At 42.3% G+C, this 18,004-nt stretch overlaps 1 protein-coding gene across 7 annotated transcripts in view; it reads right to left on the bottom strand.

Annotated features, from left to right (window-relative positions):
* Positions 1–16,925, bottom strand: part of cacna1ab (calcium channel, voltage-dependent, P/Q type, alpha 1A subunit, b) — a 117,047-nt gene extending 100,122 nt beyond the window's left edge. For 4 of the 7 annotated variants that reach the window (XM_085409210.1, XM_085409209.1, XM_085409211.1 and 1 more), the window contains exons 1-2: positions 16,491–16,925; positions 14,755–14,894 (exon numbers count right to left, since the gene is read on the bottom strand). In XM_085409210.1, coding sequence (XP_085265336.1) covers positions 14,755–14,894; positions 16,491–16,667 — 317 coding nt within the window. In that variant the 5' untranslated portion in view covers positions 16,668–16,925. The remainder of the gene's footprint in view (positions 1–14,754; positions 14,895–16,490) is intronic. The other 3 variants (XM_085409206.1, XM_085409212.1, XM_085409213.1) reach the window with 1 other exon arrangement.
* Positions 16,926–18,004: the final 1,079 nt, after the last annotated feature.

Raw genomic sequence — 18,004 nt, 5'->3', positions numbered from 1 at the left:
CGCGCTCCGTCTCTGACCTCGTTTTTCTCTCCTTGTTGGACTTAAATTCCTCTCTCAGTTGTTAATGCAGTTGTTCTGTACCCACTGTGACACCCCTGTGTACCGCTTCTTAATATTTGATTACATTTTGATTTGCTGCTGTAATGTTACTGTAATGTGGCATGCTTCACATCAAAGTTAGCCAGCATTACATGCACACAGAAGGAGCTATTCATAACTCGTAGGGCCTGAGTCGATACGGCCGAGAACCATTTTTATGAAGACTGGTTTCATCTCATCTGTCCTGTTTCTGACACAAAAGTGAGCTCAGCTTTCCCTGCAGTGAGTCAGAGTTTTCTGTTACTCTCCGTCTTGGGTTCTGAGGTAATTTGGTGTCACTGCCAAATACACCAGTGACTCAATAGAGCATCTTTACCTACTGAGATGGGGAGAAATGCTCCAAACCTCTCAGATTCTATTTCTCAAATGTACAGTGTGTTCTTGCACATTTTTAAGAGAAAGAGCAAGACGGTTTTAATCTTAAGCATGGTATGCTAAATTGGGAGCTTTAATAGCAGGGACAATCGTTTATAGTTTACTTAATGATGTTTAATTTTGCTGTATTCAAGAGCAGCACATAGCCTTTTCAGTGATTTGTAGATCCAACATACACTGCTCAAAAAAGAATAAATAAATAAATAAAAGAACATCCAGCATAGCATCAAGTCAGTTAAACTTGTGGGCTAAACTTGATCTGGTCAGTTAAGTAGCAGAGGGGATTGTTAATCAGTTTCAGCTGTTTTGAGGCTCATGAAGTTAACAACAGCTGCACTAAAGGGGCAACAATGAGACAACCCCCAAAACAGGAATGGTTTCACAGGTGGAGGACACTGAGATTTTCTCTCTTCTCATCTTCTGACTTCCTTTCACTAATTTTGCATTTGGTTAGGGTCAATGTCACTGCTGGTAACATGAGGTGATACTTGGATCCTACATAGGTTGCACAGGTAGTTCAGCTCCTTCAAAATGGCACATCAATGGGTCCCTGTGTTGAGGTGTGGTCGGCGGTGCCGTGCGGACGCACCTGCATGTGCGGCTGGTAGCTTGTGAGCTGCAGCCGCAGTAAATAAAATGGCTCAAAACAACACACCCGCATATCTCAATCACACCACAGTGCCATTGCCAGAAGGTCTGTTGTCTCCCAGCACAGTCTCAAGAGCATGGAGGAGATTCCATAGAGGAGAGCTGGAAAGGACAGTAAAAGGTCCTTAACACATCAGCAGGACAGAGACCAGAACCAAGGAGGAACAGGATGAGCACTGCCAAAGCTACAAAATGACCACCAGCAGGCCATTATTGTTAATGTCTCTGATAAAACAATCAGAAACAGACTTCATGAGGGTGGCTTGAGCATCTTACATCCTCTAGTGGGCTCTGTGCTCACTGCCTGGCACAGCGGAGCTTGATTGGCAGCTCCACCACTGGCACTGTGCTTTTCACAGATAAGAACAGGTTCACCCTGAGCACATGTGACAGACGTGAAAGAGTCTGGAGAAGCCGTGGAGAATGTCATGCTGCCTGTAACATCGTTCAGCATGTATGGTTTGGTGGTAGGTCAGTGATGGTCTGGGGACACACAGACATCTACAGGCTAGGCAACAGCAGGCATCAGGATGAAGTCCTTGGACTCATTGTCAAACTCTACACTGGCGCACTGGGTCCTGGGTTCCTCCTGGTAACAATGCAGGCAATTGTCGGATGATAAATTAATTGATACCATTGACTAGCCCGCACACTTGCCTGACCTAAATCCAATAGGCAATGCGTTTCAGTCCATCTGATACCACCAGATTGCATCTCATACTCTCCAGGAGCTCAGTGATTCCCTGGTCCATATCTGGAAGGAGATCCCCCAGGACACCATCCGTCATCTCATTAGGAGAATGCCCCGATGTTGTCAGACATCAAACACGTGGAGGTCATACAAAGTACTGAGTACCATTTTCAGTTCCTGCAATAAAATTTTGGCAAAATGGACTAGCTTGCTGCTCATTTCATCACTTCTGTCTTTGAATTCAGCCTTTTGTAGGTCAATCAAATGATGTGGCATCCTTTCATTGCATTACCTGACCCATATCAATATAGATATGGGTCAGGTAATGCACGATTTGTTTTACACCATTGAGATGTGATGTTTTTCCAAAATGTTCATGTCTATTTTGTGCAGTCTATCTTTTTATGGTTTTAATCATATGTTTACGCTGTAGATAGGTAAACTCATTTAACTCTCTGTATGTCATGATAACAGTATAGCATCATTAGCATGATTGTACATTTCTGCACTGGTGTCTATTTGTCTATTTCTCTGACAGAGAAAAGGATTATGGGAATTTAACAAATGCCTAGTTGACTGGGTACTGCTTAAGCAGGAAAGGGAATGGTCATAGCTCACTTCACAAAGAAGAGAACGAAGTTCACATCATTCAAAAAAAGATCAAAGAAGCACAGTTGAGCAGCTGAGAATCACAAACAGGGGATAGTTTTGTCTTTGTCATCACCCAATCGCTTCATTTTGGTGTAAATAAGTTCTTTGCATATTACGGTTTCTGTCTTCTTTGTGGTAAAGTTAAAGAACCAGCAAGACCACAAACATGAACAAGACATTACCAGTTATTCCACAAATGCTTAACAATGCCTCAGGTGGCACTAGACAGCAACAGAATGTAAAAGCTCTGTACAGTAACTCGCTGATCTCTACAACTGTCAGTAGTACACTGTAAACCAGGTATTAGTACCTGTGCTGCTGCAACATCAGGTTCTAGTTCTAGTTCTTAGTGTTTTTCTAAATCCAGCCAAAATTGCAACAAATTACAGAAAGAGGTTCTGTAGGAAAAAGAAACAAAAGAAAATGTTGTTTTCTTATGCTAGCCCCTTCCATGGCTACAGATGTTAGTGGTGTCAAGTTTTGTCCCTTTTGTGACGTACCAGTGCCAGTTGTTTTATCAGTGGGAATGCCAGCTAGTTCTAGAGTCGGTGCCCTGTCCTTGTAAAAAGAGGTATAAGCTATGACGTATGCAATTTAATAAAAGATAAATCCGTAACAATAACTTTGCCTTATAATGAAAGCCAATGAGACTGCACATGCAAAAAAATATACCTGGCTGAAGAATGAGCGAGGTTTATATTTAACATTGTCTCTGTGACCATCCATTAGGAGAATCACAGGGGCATATATGGTGTCCTCTCATTGACTGACTGGCCCAGACTCTACTATAAATGATTAAATTACTTTGTGACGTCACAGTACTAAAAATCAATGGACTGTCATCCTTGAATACTAAATACACTAGTCACTGTGTGTGTGTGTGTGTGTGTGTGTGTGTGTGTGTGTGTGTGTGTGTGTGTGTGTGTGTGTGTGTGTGTGTGTGTGCGCTCCTGCTCCTCTTTTCTTCCTCTCATTAATTCTTGTCCTCATCAAGTATCTGTCTCACCAGTGTGTTCGCCAAGAATGAAGTCAGCACACGTGCATGAACACAGGCAGACACACACACTTCACGACACAGTGGCAGAAGCCTTCTCAGTCACGACTCACACAGCACAAGCACACACTCTCCCAGAAACCAATAGAGGAGATAAAAAGTGAGAAAGAAAGAGAGTGACAGTAGTAACACTAAAAATTGAAACTAAACTACAGGGAGTGCAGAGTTATTAGGCAAATGAGTGTTTTGTCCACATCATCATCTTCATGCATGTTGTCTTACTCCAAGCTGTATAGGCTCGAAAGCCTACTACCAATTAAGCATATTAAGTGATGTGCATCTCTGTAATGAGAAGGGGTGTGGTCTAATGACATCAACACCCTATGGTGTGCATAATTATTAGGCAACGTCCTTTCCTTTGGCAAAATGGGTCAAAAGAAGGACTTGACAGGCTCAGAAAAGTCAAAAATAGTGAGATATCTTGCAGAGGGATGCAGCAGTCTCAAAATTGCAAAGCTTCTGAAGCGTGATCATCGAACAATCAAGCGTTTCATTCAAACATCAACAGGGTCGCAAGAAGCGTGTGGAAAAACCAAGGTGCAAAATAACTGCCCATGAACTGAGAAAAGTCAAGCGTGCAGCTGCCAAGATGCCACTTGCCACCAGTTTGGCCATATTTCAGAGCTGCAACATCACTGGAGTGCCCAAAAGCACAAGGTGTGCAATACTCAGAGACATGGCCAAGGTAAGAAAGGCTGAAAGACAACCACCACTGAACAAGACACACAAGCTGAAACGTCAAGACTGGGCCAAGAAATATCTCAAGACTGGTTTTTCTAAGGTTTTATGGACTGATGAAATGAGAGTGAGTCTTGATGGGCCAGATGGATGGGCCCGTGGCTGGATTGGTAAAGGGCAGAGAGCTCCAGTCCGACTCAGACGCCAGCAAGGTGGAGGTGGAGTACTGGTTTGGGCTGGTATCATCAAAGATGAGCTTGTGGGGCCTTTTCGGGTTGAGGATGGAGTCAAGCTCAACTCCCAGTCCTACTGCCAGTTTCTGGAAGACACCTTCTTCAAGCAGTGGTACAGGAAGAAGTCTGCATCCTTCAAGAAAAACATGATTTTCATGCAGGACAATGCTCCATCACACACGTCCAAGTACTCCACAGCGTGGCTGGCAAGAAAGGGTATAAAAGAAGAAAAACTAATGACATGACCTCCTTGTTCACCTGATCTGAACCCCATTGAGAACCTGTGGTCCATCATCAAATGTGAGATTTACAAGGAGGGAAAACAGTACACCTCTCTGAACAGTGTCTGGGAGGCTGTGGTTGCTGCTGCACGCAATGTTGATGGTGAACAGATCAAAACACTGACAGAATCCATGGATGGCAGGCTTTTGAGTGTCCTTGCAAAGAAAGGTGGCTATATTGGTCGCTGATTTGTTTTTGTTTTGTTTTTGAATGTCAGAAATGTATATTTGTGAATGTGGAGATGTTATATTGGTTTCACTGGTAAAAATAAATAATTGAAATGGGTATATATTTGTTTTTTGTTAAGTTGCCTAATAATTATGCACAGTAATAGTCACCTGCACACACAGATATCCCCCTAAAATAGCTAAAACTAAAAACAAACTAAAAACTACTTCCACAAACATTCAGCTTTGATATTAATGAGTTTTTTGGGTTCATTGAGAACATGGTTGTTGTTCAATAATAAAATTATTCCTCAGAAATACAACTTGCCTAATAATTCTGCACTCCCTGTAAAAGTCTGAAGCCTTATTTGTGTACCCCAGATGCTGCACTGTGTGTTACATGAGTTAATATTGCATTGTTGGATGAGCTGGATTTATTAAAGCCAAAAATACTGGCCACTGCACAGTGAAGGTAACCGCCATAATGTTAGAACAACTTACTAGTTATCTTTCCTGCAAAATTTCAATATTGGCCTGGCATTGATGAGCACTGAAGAAAAAGTGAAGAAAATGATGTAAAATGGACAGGGTTCATCTTCTGGGCACGATGAGAGACACTTTTAGACATTTAGTAGTTTATATGGTTTACTGTATTTACATTTTGTGTATTTATAGTGATATACATGCTTTATTTTAGACAATAATATGAATATTCTTCATGTACAGTGTTCCCTCATTTATCGTGGGAGTTATGTTCCAAAAATAACCTGCAACAGGTGAAATCTGCGAAGTAGCCAACTTTATTTTTTAAAATTATTATAGATGCTTTAACCTCCTAAGACCCGAACTCTTCCACAGTATGCATTTTTAATTTCTCTTTGATATTTGGGCATACTGGGGCCCAATGAATGTAAAAACAAAGAATTACCAGATTTTTTTTTAACCTTATTTTTGTTTTTAAGAAAAATATTCGTTTAAAATTTTGATAGAACAGTAGCAGTATAATGTCCTCGTAAGTGGATATCAGGCCCTTGTAGAGCAAAATTGAGTATTTTGGTCTAAATAACCCAAAATGTGATGTCCACATATGTGGACGCCAGGTCCTAGGAGGTTAAGGCTGTAAAATCCCTCACTACACACTTTATACACTTTTCTCAGACATGCATCGACATTTTCACTTTCACACACTGCAAAACGTTTTGTCGACATTGTTGTGTTTGTTGGGAAGAAAACTTACAAACACACAGTGCAGCACTTCAGAGTCACACTGCTAGTGATCGAAGATTTATGTAAATTTGACAAGCTGGATGCATTCTGTACTGTACAGGAGACACAGCACGGCATTGATTGAAAGTGGTCTACAGCCAATCAGGATGCAGAACACAATGCGCTGTGTTCTGCATCCCAAAAAAAAAAGCATGCAAAATTGCATATTAAAAAAATTGCATATAAAAGAAATCAGCAAAACAGTGAGGCTGCGAAATGTGAACCGCGTTATAGCGAGGGACAACTAGACCTTCATGTATAAAGGGGAACTGCTACCTGTGAGAGACTTACATGTACTGCTGTGAGGTTTCTTATGTAAGGCTAAGTAACCTCACCTGAATGATTGAAAACAACTGTCCAATACAGCGTATAGACACTTTGATTTTTCTTTTAATAATTACTTTTGTCAAATATAATATTCAATATTCAGCACCTCCAAATCTGAGGCCATGGTCCTCAGCCGGAAAAGGGTGGAGTGCCCACTCCGGGTCAGAGACGAGACCCTGCCCCAAGTGGAGGAGTTTAAGTATCTCGGGGTCTTGATGATGGGAGAAGTCTGCAGTGATGCTGTACCGGTCCGTTGTGGTGAAGAGAGAGCTGAGCGTAAAAGCGAAGCTCTCAATTTACCGGTCGATCTACGTCCCTACCCTCACCTATGGTCACGAGCTGTGGGTAGTGACCAAAAGAATGAGATCACGAATACAAGTGGCGGAAATGAGCTTCCTCTGACGGATGGCAAGCCTCTCCCTTAGAGATAGGGTGAGAAGTTCGGCCATTCGGGAGGGGCTCAGTATAGAGCCGCTGTTCCTCCACATCGAAAGGAGCTAGTTGAGGTGGTTCGGACATCTGACAAGGGCGCCTCCTGGGCGAGGTTTTCCGGGCATGTCCCACCGGGAGGAGGCCCCGGGGCAGACCCAGGACACGCTGGAGAGATTATATCTCTCGGCTGGCCTGGGAACGCCTTGGTATTCCCCTGGATAAGCTGGAGGAGGTGGCTGGGGAGAGGGAGGTCTGGGCTTCTCTGCTTGGGCTGCTGCCCCCGCAACCCGGCCTCGGATAAGCGGAAGAAGATGGATGGATGGATAATATTCAATATGCATCTATATTCTTAAATATCAATATTCACAGAATAGGACATTTAATCTTAGTTCATCTAAGACCAGTCAGATCAGCCTGGAGGCTGCTTAATGACTACCTGGCAACTATTAGTTGCTAGGGAAAAATTAGTATTCCCCAACTGGCTGGTCAGTGGTTGTAGGTGGCTTTTAGCGGTTGGGGAAATCAGTCACAAAGAGGTGCATGGTGCAGTGTTAAACATTGTAAAACCTTGTAGATCCTCTTGTAGATCTGATGTTATTTTTGATCACAGACATGTGACTTCTTTGATATCTCACTGGCATCTTTGTTGGTCCAGATATCAGCAATGGTAGTACCAGGCCTCAGTCACACAGGCCTAGAAACCAGGTGGTGACCAGTAGCTAGAGAAAATAGAAATTCAAGACTTTGCTGCGGTGTATTACTCGTGATTCAATGACAAATTTACGTGTTTTGCAATAAATTGCAAATAAGACAGTGGTCAGAACTCCTGAGGTAGCACTGATACACTGTACAAAAGGGAAGACCACATCTTAACCCTAAAATCGCACAGATATAGCGTTCACACATAGGAAGACTACAGAAGGTTGATTTCAGAGTAAAATATACATAGTGGTTTGAAGTATGATTGCACTTGGCAATATAGGCCAAGCATAGTAATTGTGCGTAATTGTGTGTGTCTACATACAGTGTCTATGTGTGTGTATGCACCATAAGCTACAAGCAGAGTGTGTTATATAGGCTGTGGCGAGTGATTGATCGTAGGGAGCAGGGAAAAGCAGGTTACTGCAGCGCTTACACACACACATTCATTCCCTCTCTCAGCGCGCTCCTCTTGGCATTTCTCCTTTCCCTCTCTCTTTCTCCCCCCTCCCCCCTTGTTCCATCTCCATCTTTGACTTCCCTCCTCCTCCCATTTCTCTTCCAAACCTCTCTCTCATTCTCCATACATCACTTTCACTGCCGCTGTCCCCCCAGCCATCACTTTTCCTTGCTTCCTGTGGTCTCCCTCCTCTTGCTCTAAACTCTTCTCTGCTCTCCATCCTTCTCACGCGTTCTTTAACAGCCAAGCCCATCTTGTATTCTTTTTCTGTCCTGTTATCCAGAGCCCAGGGGAATAGAGAAACAATGTCACGTGTCTTCTACTTCCACCTCCTCCTCCTTTTTCCCTCCCTCTGCTCTCTAGCTGCAGTAGTACTCTACTGCTACTCTGGCAAGGGGCTTCATTGCTCTCAGAGGACTCACTCTGCTTCTCTCGCTCTACCCATATCTACATCTATCCATTTACTGCATCTATCCATCCATCCACACAGAATGCTGCAGGACGTGTTGAATTTCAGTGACTGCAGTTTAAAGCTGTATTTAAAGTTGAATGTAAACATGGCAGCTATGAAGCACTAGCCGTTGGTTCCGTTATGATGTGAGATGGCACTTGGATGTAAAAAGCGATTATGTGCATACTCAGCTAATGATTTTAAAGTAAAACCCTTCTTTGATTAATCTGAGACATCTGAATGTGTCAGCTTCATGTCTGAATGGGCACCCTGGTAACCTTTTCATAAATGGAACAGCAGGTTCATTTATGTATCACTTTCAACACAACACAATTCTGAATGTATGCAATCACATTAAAAGATAGGCAGGCACACGGTTGCTCTATGTTTTCCCTGGATCTCAAATTGCTCATTTCACTAACGTGACAACAATTCAAAGTAATCCAAAACAAGCCAAAAAATCACTTTCTTTTACATTGTGTTGTTCCCCACCCACTTAGTGCTACAACTTTACAATTATTAAAATATTTATCCTCTTAGCATATTAAAAGGTGTTATAAAAAGGGCAAAATGTTTTCACAAATTACTGAAGCTACTGATGTCACCTGCGATCAGGTTGTGATTTGTGAAAACAAAATAAAAAAACCCTCTAAAAAACAGTTTGACCAGGCTTGAAACTTAACCTAAATATTTATCGGCTTTGGCTGCAAGGTGATTGATGCCTGTTGCAGTGGTAATTTCTGAACCAAATGGTAGACATCGGAGGTGAAGGGAGCCATCAAGCTGAAGGAGTCCTATCAGCTTGGTTATTTTGTGGGACTTACAGGTACTGACAGGTCAAGCAGAGTGTGGGTATGGTAGCTGAAGTAAAAACATGTGTGGGAGGGCACTGAGACCACAGAACAAGAGAATCTAGCAAACTGTCAGGTGACTCTGGTGGAAGGAGCAAGGATCTCCACAATTCTCCACAAAATTCTGCTTTAGTAGAGGAAGCAGACTCTGGGGACGACTGGCACGACCCATCCATCACTTGGGTTGAGGTCACTGAGGTATTTCAACAATCCTTTGGTGGTAGGGGTGGATGAGGTTTCCCCTGAATTCTTTAAAGTTATGGATGTTGTAGAGCTGTCTTGGTTGACACACCTCAGCAACATAACAATGACATGGTGCCTTTGGACTGGCAGACTGGGGTGGTGTTTCCGATCTATATTGCTGGCCATAGTAAGACTCAGTTCTGGTGGGTGTTGGACTTTGCCAGGGCTGCCCAAAAATTGTGTTCATTTCTAGGCACAGCCAGGTGGCAGAAGGCTTCCACTTTAGTGGCCTAAGGATTTTTTCTCAGATTTTTGCAGATAACATAATTCTGTTGGCTTCATCAGATGGTGGCTTTCAGCTTACACTGGAGTGTTTTGCAGCCAAGTGTGAAGCAGCAGGAATGAGAATCTGTCCGAGGCCATCATCCTCAGCTGGAAAATGTGGTGTACCCCACTCCGGGTCAGGGATGAGTTGCTGTTGCTTACCAAAGTGGAGGACTCCATGTATCTCGGAGTCTTGTTCAAAAATGACGGGCAAGTGGATTGGGGGATTGACAGTTGGATTAGTGCAGCATCTGGAATGATGCTGACACTGTACCAGGCTGTCATGGTGAAGAGAGAGCTGATCATATAAGGAAAGCTGGTGATTTACTGGTCGATCTATGTCCCTACCCTTACCTACGGTCACATGGTTTGGGTAATGACCAAAAGAATACTGTTGTGGATAAATCAAGAGAAATTTGTTTTCTCTGAAGGTTGGCTGGACTCAGCCTTAGCGATACGATGAGACGTTCAGTTATTAGGAAGGAACTCAGAGTAGAGCTGCTACTCCCTGCACATCAAAAGGAGACAGTTGAGGTGGTTCGAACATCTGATTAGGATGCCACCAAGGTGCCTCCTGGGTTAGGGGTTCTGGGTATGGCCTATTAGGAGGATACCCTGGGGCAGACTCAGGACATGCTGGAGAGATTATGTCTCTCCACTGGCCTAGGAAGGCTTCAGTGTTTCGCTGAATCAACTGGAAGAGGTGGCTGGGGAGAGGCAGGTCTGGGCTTCTCTGCTTAGCCTGCTGCCTGGATGAGCAGTATCAAATGGATGGATGGATGGATCCTTGTCACACTAACAAAATTATCTATTTTAGTGACAGACCTCTGTGAAGGGTTCATCTGTGCAAATCTTGCACAAAAGACTGAACAGGGAAGGAAGCAACCCCTAGTCCATATACTGAGAAAAACAGCAAGCTTTTGGAATTTGAAAAAAACAAAACAACTACACAAAGTAAATCATTAGACTGTATCGTAAAATGACTCCTGCCTTTTACTGTTTTTTAGATCATCCCAGACAAAAAGTTCTAACTTGTGACTCATGCTTTAAATGAAAGTTACCAGGGTGGTTGCTCTTCTGTAAAGCTTCGCCATCAGTGGCAAGGCCAATAAGCCATCAATACAGTACAGTACTACTGAAATGCTCTTCATATAAGGCTTAGCAGAATGTCATAAGTAGCAGCCCTACATGATGTCCATCTTTTACGTATCACCTTCATGGGGAAATAATTGACTGATGATGACTATCAGGTGTCTGGTTAAGACTAAGACTCAGTAATTATATTTCTAGGATTTTGATGGTGCTGTAAAATATGAACATTTGTTGTTTTCTTTCAATCATCTAGCTGCAATTTCTATGGTGGGACAATCTATTTGTGCTCAGTGGCATAATGAAAAGTTAGGTATGGCTCAAGCTAGCTCCCATTTGCCATTTGAGCTTAACTGTCAAAGGAAAGTCAGTGAAAGTCCATTTGTGATGTTATTGTTGTTCACACTCTAGAAAAAATCACTTGGGGAGAAATGTATCTCCACCAGGGGTAAAAATAATTCAGCAGAGGCAAGAACATGTAGACTGCCCCCCAGCAAATCACACTGAGTGTATTCCCAGTCCGAAACCATTTAATTTTTTTTTTTCAGGGAATACAGTTGAAGAACAACCTGATGTGCTGCTCATCAGTAGGTGAATCCACTACGCTGTAAATCCCCTGTGTTATTCCAGCATATCTATAATACCCCTTAAACCCAATAAATGTTATAATTTTCCTTACTGCTTTTTTAGAATTCTCTTTTTTTCCTCTAAGAAAAGAAAATTTAGGGAACCCATTAGATGGGACCTGTATTTCCATTCCCTTACAAACCCAGAGACCTCTAATATGGTGCTCTACAGCAGGACAGTTTGGTTGTGATCTGCCAAAGATAAACAAAAGAAACTACAGTATGCTACTTTCTGAAAAAGTATTGCATTGTGCGTGGCTTGTCATCAGTTCTCTGGAGACACTATGTGGTAGCAGAGGTGATAAAAACATCACTACATGTGAACACACCTTACTTGAGGACTGGCTGCGATTTATGCTTGCCTGTTTAGCTCCCATGGCATCAGTTAACATCTTGTAAAGCTGAGTGACATGATGATGGGGGTAAAGCGGAAGGGCTAACAACACTACCTCAAGCAGTAAAAGGCCACCAGTTTAAAGCTCTAGTTAAATCCAGCTGGGATTTTCTCTACTTCTTGTTTTAGCTTCAGCAACTAGCGCTTTCAGCTAACTAAATACAGATAGAATAGCAGAAGAAAAGAGAAAGAAGGATGCAGAAAACTATGCTACCACTCTGTTGGCTATTGCCATAACAACAAACCAGCTCCCCCATCTCTTGCAGAAGTGACATTTCACTTTGCCCTGGTTGCTGCTCCCTGCAGGGACGCTCTGATCCAGCCTGTGTACGTGTATGTGTGTATGTGTCCTCATTAAAGGAAGAGTGACTGAGGAGGAGTGGCCCTGATCACAAACACAAACACACACACACCTTGTCAAACCAGACCTCTGCTGAGTCTGTGTGAGTGTGTTTGAGATTAGAAAAGACACAAAGTCAAGCTACTTGATGCAAACACACAAACAGACTGAGTAAGGATTCATCTAAAAATTACTGATGATGTGTTGTCTGTAATATTGTTACACTATCACCGAAATAAGTGTGTGTATGTATATGCGTATCTGTTATTTGCCTATTTCTCCTCTCGACATCTTCTTATCATCTGTACCCCCCACCCACCCACTATGGTTTAGGCAGCCATATTTAGATCACCTGGCAACCACATGACTACTCATGCCACCTGCTGGCATATATGTAAAGACAATGCAGCTGGGTTGGAGACATGACAATATGAGCAGGGCTGTTCACTGGCATTTCAATGATATACTGCTGCAGGAGCAGAGATTCTGACATGTTACAGTCAGTAAAGATGAAATGTTACGTAAAACAATACTGTGATTGGTGTTTCCTGTTTCAACATCTATTCCCATATCAGCACCGATACAGTGGTTTTTGTTTTGTTGTTTTATTTAGAAGATTGCAGTGAGTCCAGCACACCTCAAGTGCCAGTATAAATGGTTAATGGGAGTGTGTTGATGTCACAGATTGAGGGAGTACTAACCACCACATTAGTTGTAACTGTGGCTTTAGACACATCCTGTTTCATTGTGGTAAACTTCTGTTGTTTAATTTCCCACCTTTGTCTGCTCAACAATCTATGATTTCACTTTGTTAACTCCTTCTGTACTTATACCCCTCATTACTTAGTCTGATAGTCTCTTTACCAGCTCCTGCTCTACCTTGTTCAAAGTTTGTCTCCTTGTGCCTCGCCTTGTATTTTTGTCATCCGTGGTTAAGAGCCAGTATTCAGGCTTCTTTACTCTTGGATATTTATGATGTCATAGAATATCACAAATATGGTCATCTCAGGCACTGAGCTCTGGCTATGAGCAAACAAGGTCCACCCATTCACATGTCTGAATATTTTTTGTGGGGAGGGGGATCAAATCAGAAGAAAGTTTCTTTAAGGGAATTGAGAAAAAAGCTAAAACATCTTGTTGTGGAGAGAAGATGAACTGAAGGGCTGCTCGAAGATCCATTATAAAATCAAATAGTATTCTTTTGAACCATAAACTATAAACCATACAGAATGACTCCATTCATAGAGTCCAAGAATAACAATATGGAGCTAGAGGTAAGTGTGATGGACCCTCTTTGATATATTTTGTTTGCCTCCATTCGTGTCCCCTATTAAACATGCATACCATTGCAGGACACTAAAATACGCAGTCATATGAACAGCTTACAATTAAGTCCAAGTCGGGTAGTAAGCTGGCATGTCATTGGTTCTAGTTCTCCTTGAGTTTGACTATCCATAAAAAAATTGCATTTTCTATGTGGACTCCAATGGAGTTAAATGAGCTGCTCACAGCTTCCTTTTGCAGAAACCTGTCTAGGTCCAGACCTTTGACATATTCCATCTGACTGGGCGGACTGATTCATCTCGCACTGTGACATGAAACTCCAGTTTCTCAGCTGAGGAACAACCTGTCCATTGACCGCTGCAGAAGGATCAATGACTAGTCAGTCAGCGCCATGGGTATGACTAAAGCAATTATCTAATGATGCACGACTGTTTATTCTGGCACTCCTGAGGAATGGCTACAATACATAAATGGAAAAACGTGGTGAACCTTAAGAGATTTAAGAGCATATATTGGTCTCTAGTGATTGATTTGGGAAAATCGAATTCCTGCCTGAATGAAATCAGTTAGAGCAGAGGAGTGTCAGACTCAAGATGGAAGCTGAATGTAACAACCTGGAAATTCAGTTATAACGCTTGGCAGAGACAATATTTCAACATTTTCTGTCCTAACTGTAAATCTAGCCTCAGCCATCAGGTTAGAAAATGAAGAGAAATTGGCTGACACTAGTGTCGTTATGTGGACCCACTGCTGTTTTTTTAAAGCTGAAATGTTTATGTTTGTGATAAATGCCCAAGCAGAAATTAAACTGAAGGAAAATTACAGCAGGACAAATGTCCACTTTAGGCTAATTACAGATGTATGAATCCCCACACAAATATCCCAAATTATTCACTCCAGAGGAACAAATTTTAACAAAGCCTCACCATGCGATTACCCCACCAAACTTGGAACTCGAGTGAAATGGGTAGCCATGGAAACACAGCCTACACATTTCAGTGTTCAAAAGCATGTACACATTAGGAACCACTAACCACTATAAACACAAACAGGCACAAACACAGACAAGAAAATAAAACCTCATCTTAACCCCACTTAGAAGAACATCGCTAAAATAAATCCAAAACTAAAACGAGAGCTGTGGACTCACCCGGTGAGGACAACTACAAAGTCCATGACGTTCCAGCCGTTCCTCAGGTAGGAGCCCTTATGTAACGCAAAACCGAGAGCCAGGATCTTTATTCCAGACTCGAAACAGAAGATGGCTATGAAGTAGGGCTCTGTCTCCTCCTGCAGGGGAGAGGAAAAGGATGGAAAGGGAAAAATGGGAGAAGGAATATAAAAAGTGAAGTTATGGGTAGTTATGTGAGTAGAAACACAAAGAGAAGGGAAGAGCAGATAGAAAAGTGAAATGTAAGAGAGAAAAAGAAAAAGGGTCAAGGAGATTTTTTCTTTAGGGTTTTTGTTTTTAATGGCAGCCTAAAACTTCTTTACACAAATCGGGCATAACATTATCCCTACTGTTAGGTAAAGTGAATAACAGAGATTATCTCGTCATCATGCCATCTGTTAGTGGTGGGATATATCAGGGAGTAAGTGAACATGTGGTCCTCAAAATTGAGGAGAGCTTAGAAACAGGAAAATGGGCAAGCATAAGAATTTGAGCCAGTTTGAAAAGGGCCAAACTAGACTGGGTTAGAGCGTCTCCAAAACTGTAGCTCTTGCGGGGTGCTCCTGGTCTGCAGTGGTCAGTAAGTCCAAAGAAGGAACAGTGGTGAACCAGTAACAGGCTCATGGGTGGCCAAGACTCATCGATGCATGTGGGAAGTGAAGGCCAGTGTTGTCAGATACAACAGATTAGCTACTGTAGCTTAAATTGCCCCAAAAAGTGAATGCTGGTCCTGACAGAACGGTGTCAGAATACACAGAGCATCACAGTTTGTTGTGTATGGGGCTGCATATGCAGACACCTATCCACTGACGAAAGCACCACCAAAGATTAGAACTGGGCCACAGAGCAATGGAAGAAGGTGGCCTGGTCTGATTAATCATTTTGTCTTTCAAATCACATGGATGGCCGGGTGTGTGTTGCTTACCTGGTAAGATGTCAGCAGAGGCTGCTGTGCATGCTGGGCCCTGTCATCCATATAGACGTTACTTTGACACATACCACCTACCTAAGCATTGTTGCAAACCATGTACACCTTTTCATGGAAAAGATATTCCCTGATAGCTGTGGCCTCGTTCAACAGGACAATGCACCTTGCCAAAAATGCTTCAGGAATGGTTTGAGGAGCGTAACAACGAGTTTGAGGTATTGACTTGGCCTCCAAATTCGCTAGATCTAAATTCGTGGGATGTGCTGGACAAAGAAGTCTGATCCATGGAGGCCCCTTCTCGCATCTTAAAGGACTTAAAATATCTGTTGCTGAGATCTTGGTGCAGATACCACAGCACACCTTCAAGGGTCATGTGGAGTCCAGGTCAGGGCTGCTTTGGCAGCAAAAGGGACCAAAACAATATTAGGCAGGAAGTCATAATGTTATACTTAATCGGTGTAAACCTATGAAGTTCTGAGAACAATATCAGTCAACATGGTTAGAAATGTACCAATTTGCTCCAAAGTTCAATTCACAGGCCTGATCACATCAGAAATAATGATGTGATAAAAATGATGAGAACGTATTGTTTTTCTTTTCTTATTTTAGCCTGTGTGAGTGAGCTCTGCATATTTGGTATCAGTGTGTCCAGTGTACCTCAACGGTCTCCATGTGTATGTACTTCCATCTGTGCGCACACTGAATATGTATGAATATGTTGCACATGTACATGAACCACATTTAAATGTGTGTGTATGGGTGTGTGTGTGTGTAAAATGTGTGTTACCAGTCGTTCGGACAGAGGCGTCTTGTCTCCATCGGGAAGGTGCTGTTCCAGAGCCAGGACGATGCAGTTTGCAATGATGGTGGTGAGAATCATCCATTCAAATGGAGTACAGCTGGGGTTAAAGCCAATAGCACCAGGAAGAAGCACCTCATATACAGTACACAACACTGCAGCCATTCACACCACAAAGATCCAGCCACCGACACATGCAAACATTTTTACAATGGATTTGAAAAGAAGTCCAGCCTACCAGGTGACATTTTTCTTTCTGTTGCTCTGAATGTCTGTTTACATATTCACTATTCTTTGTAATGTCACACAGCCAAGGAAATGTAAATCTGCAAATCTCAGTGCTTTATTGGAACAAGTAAAACAAGTAGAATTCTTTGGTCCTGCAATGTTCTTAAATACTACAACAGAAGATGTAGTATTTAAGAACATTTAGAAATAAATATAAAGATTGGAGCAATAGTTCAAATAATAAATAAAGACTAATAACAAGAACAGCAATGACAATAAAAGGGGAGATGGTGCTCAAAACAGTTTAAAACATTATGATAAATAAAGTACAAATACATAGGAATTTTGCTACATATCGTATAGAAGGCAGGGCTTTTCTTCACTGTAGCTTTTCCCCCTTTGTTTGTGTCCATTTTTATGTCTGTTACCATTTCTGTAAAGCACCGTGTGACTCATCTGCTTGTTTACCGTCTTTGTAAATACACTTAACTGGACATGAACTTCAGTTAATGTTGATTTTACCATGTCTTTATAGGTGCCACTGCAGCACATTACGCTGTTATTATATTATTTATTGTACTTAAACTTTATTTAAACAAGACAACCCTAGTGCCACCACCATGAACTTTACCTTCAACAACCTTTAATTTTACCGAACAGCAATGAACGCGAGACAACAACAACAAAAAAGCCAAATAATATTGCGTATGCCTCAAGAATACTGCAGTACTTCCGTGTACGATTCTCGATATTCCATTTTCAAACTCAGACCCATCAGTTTGACGAAAGAGAAAACCAATAAAGCCCGAGGGAAGATTGATTTGCTTTGTCAGCACACCACGTTGCACAGTTTTGTTTCTGCAGAAGAAAACGCCAGAGAAACAGTGACTGACATTATGAAATTCAAACCGAAAACGGTCACTTTATTACAGCAGTACATGAGAGTTAAATTCCAACTCCCACCACAACACACAGACACACAGCCTGACTCACAAAGGTTGCCTGGTGGGGCAGCCAGCTTTTCACAGTGCTCCATCCAGTCAAGTGTGTTTGAATGTGTTGCGCTTTGTGTGTGTGTCCATGCCTGAGTAATGGCTGCTGGAGGGGCTAAGATGACCGGATACATCTAGACAGATCAAGCCTGTGCCTAATTGTCCAGTCATTATCCTGTTAGCTTGCATGTGTGTGTCTGTCTCTCTGTGCGCGCGCTAGTATGCGCCCATTGTCGTGTTTACCAGATGCAACATTGACACTGACACTATGGCCTGCAGGAC

The sequence above is a fragment of the Rhamphochromis longiceps genome, linkage group LG6 (genome assembly GCF_057381845.1).
Source record: "Rhamphochromis longiceps isolate RC_006_pf linkage group LG6, R_longiceps_female_GT1.1, whole genome shotgun sequence".
NCBI lineage: Eukaryota > Metazoa > Chordata > Actinopteri > Cichliformes > Cichlidae > Rhamphochromis > Rhamphochromis longiceps.
This window is presented reverse-complemented; position numbering and strand designations above follow the sequence as displayed.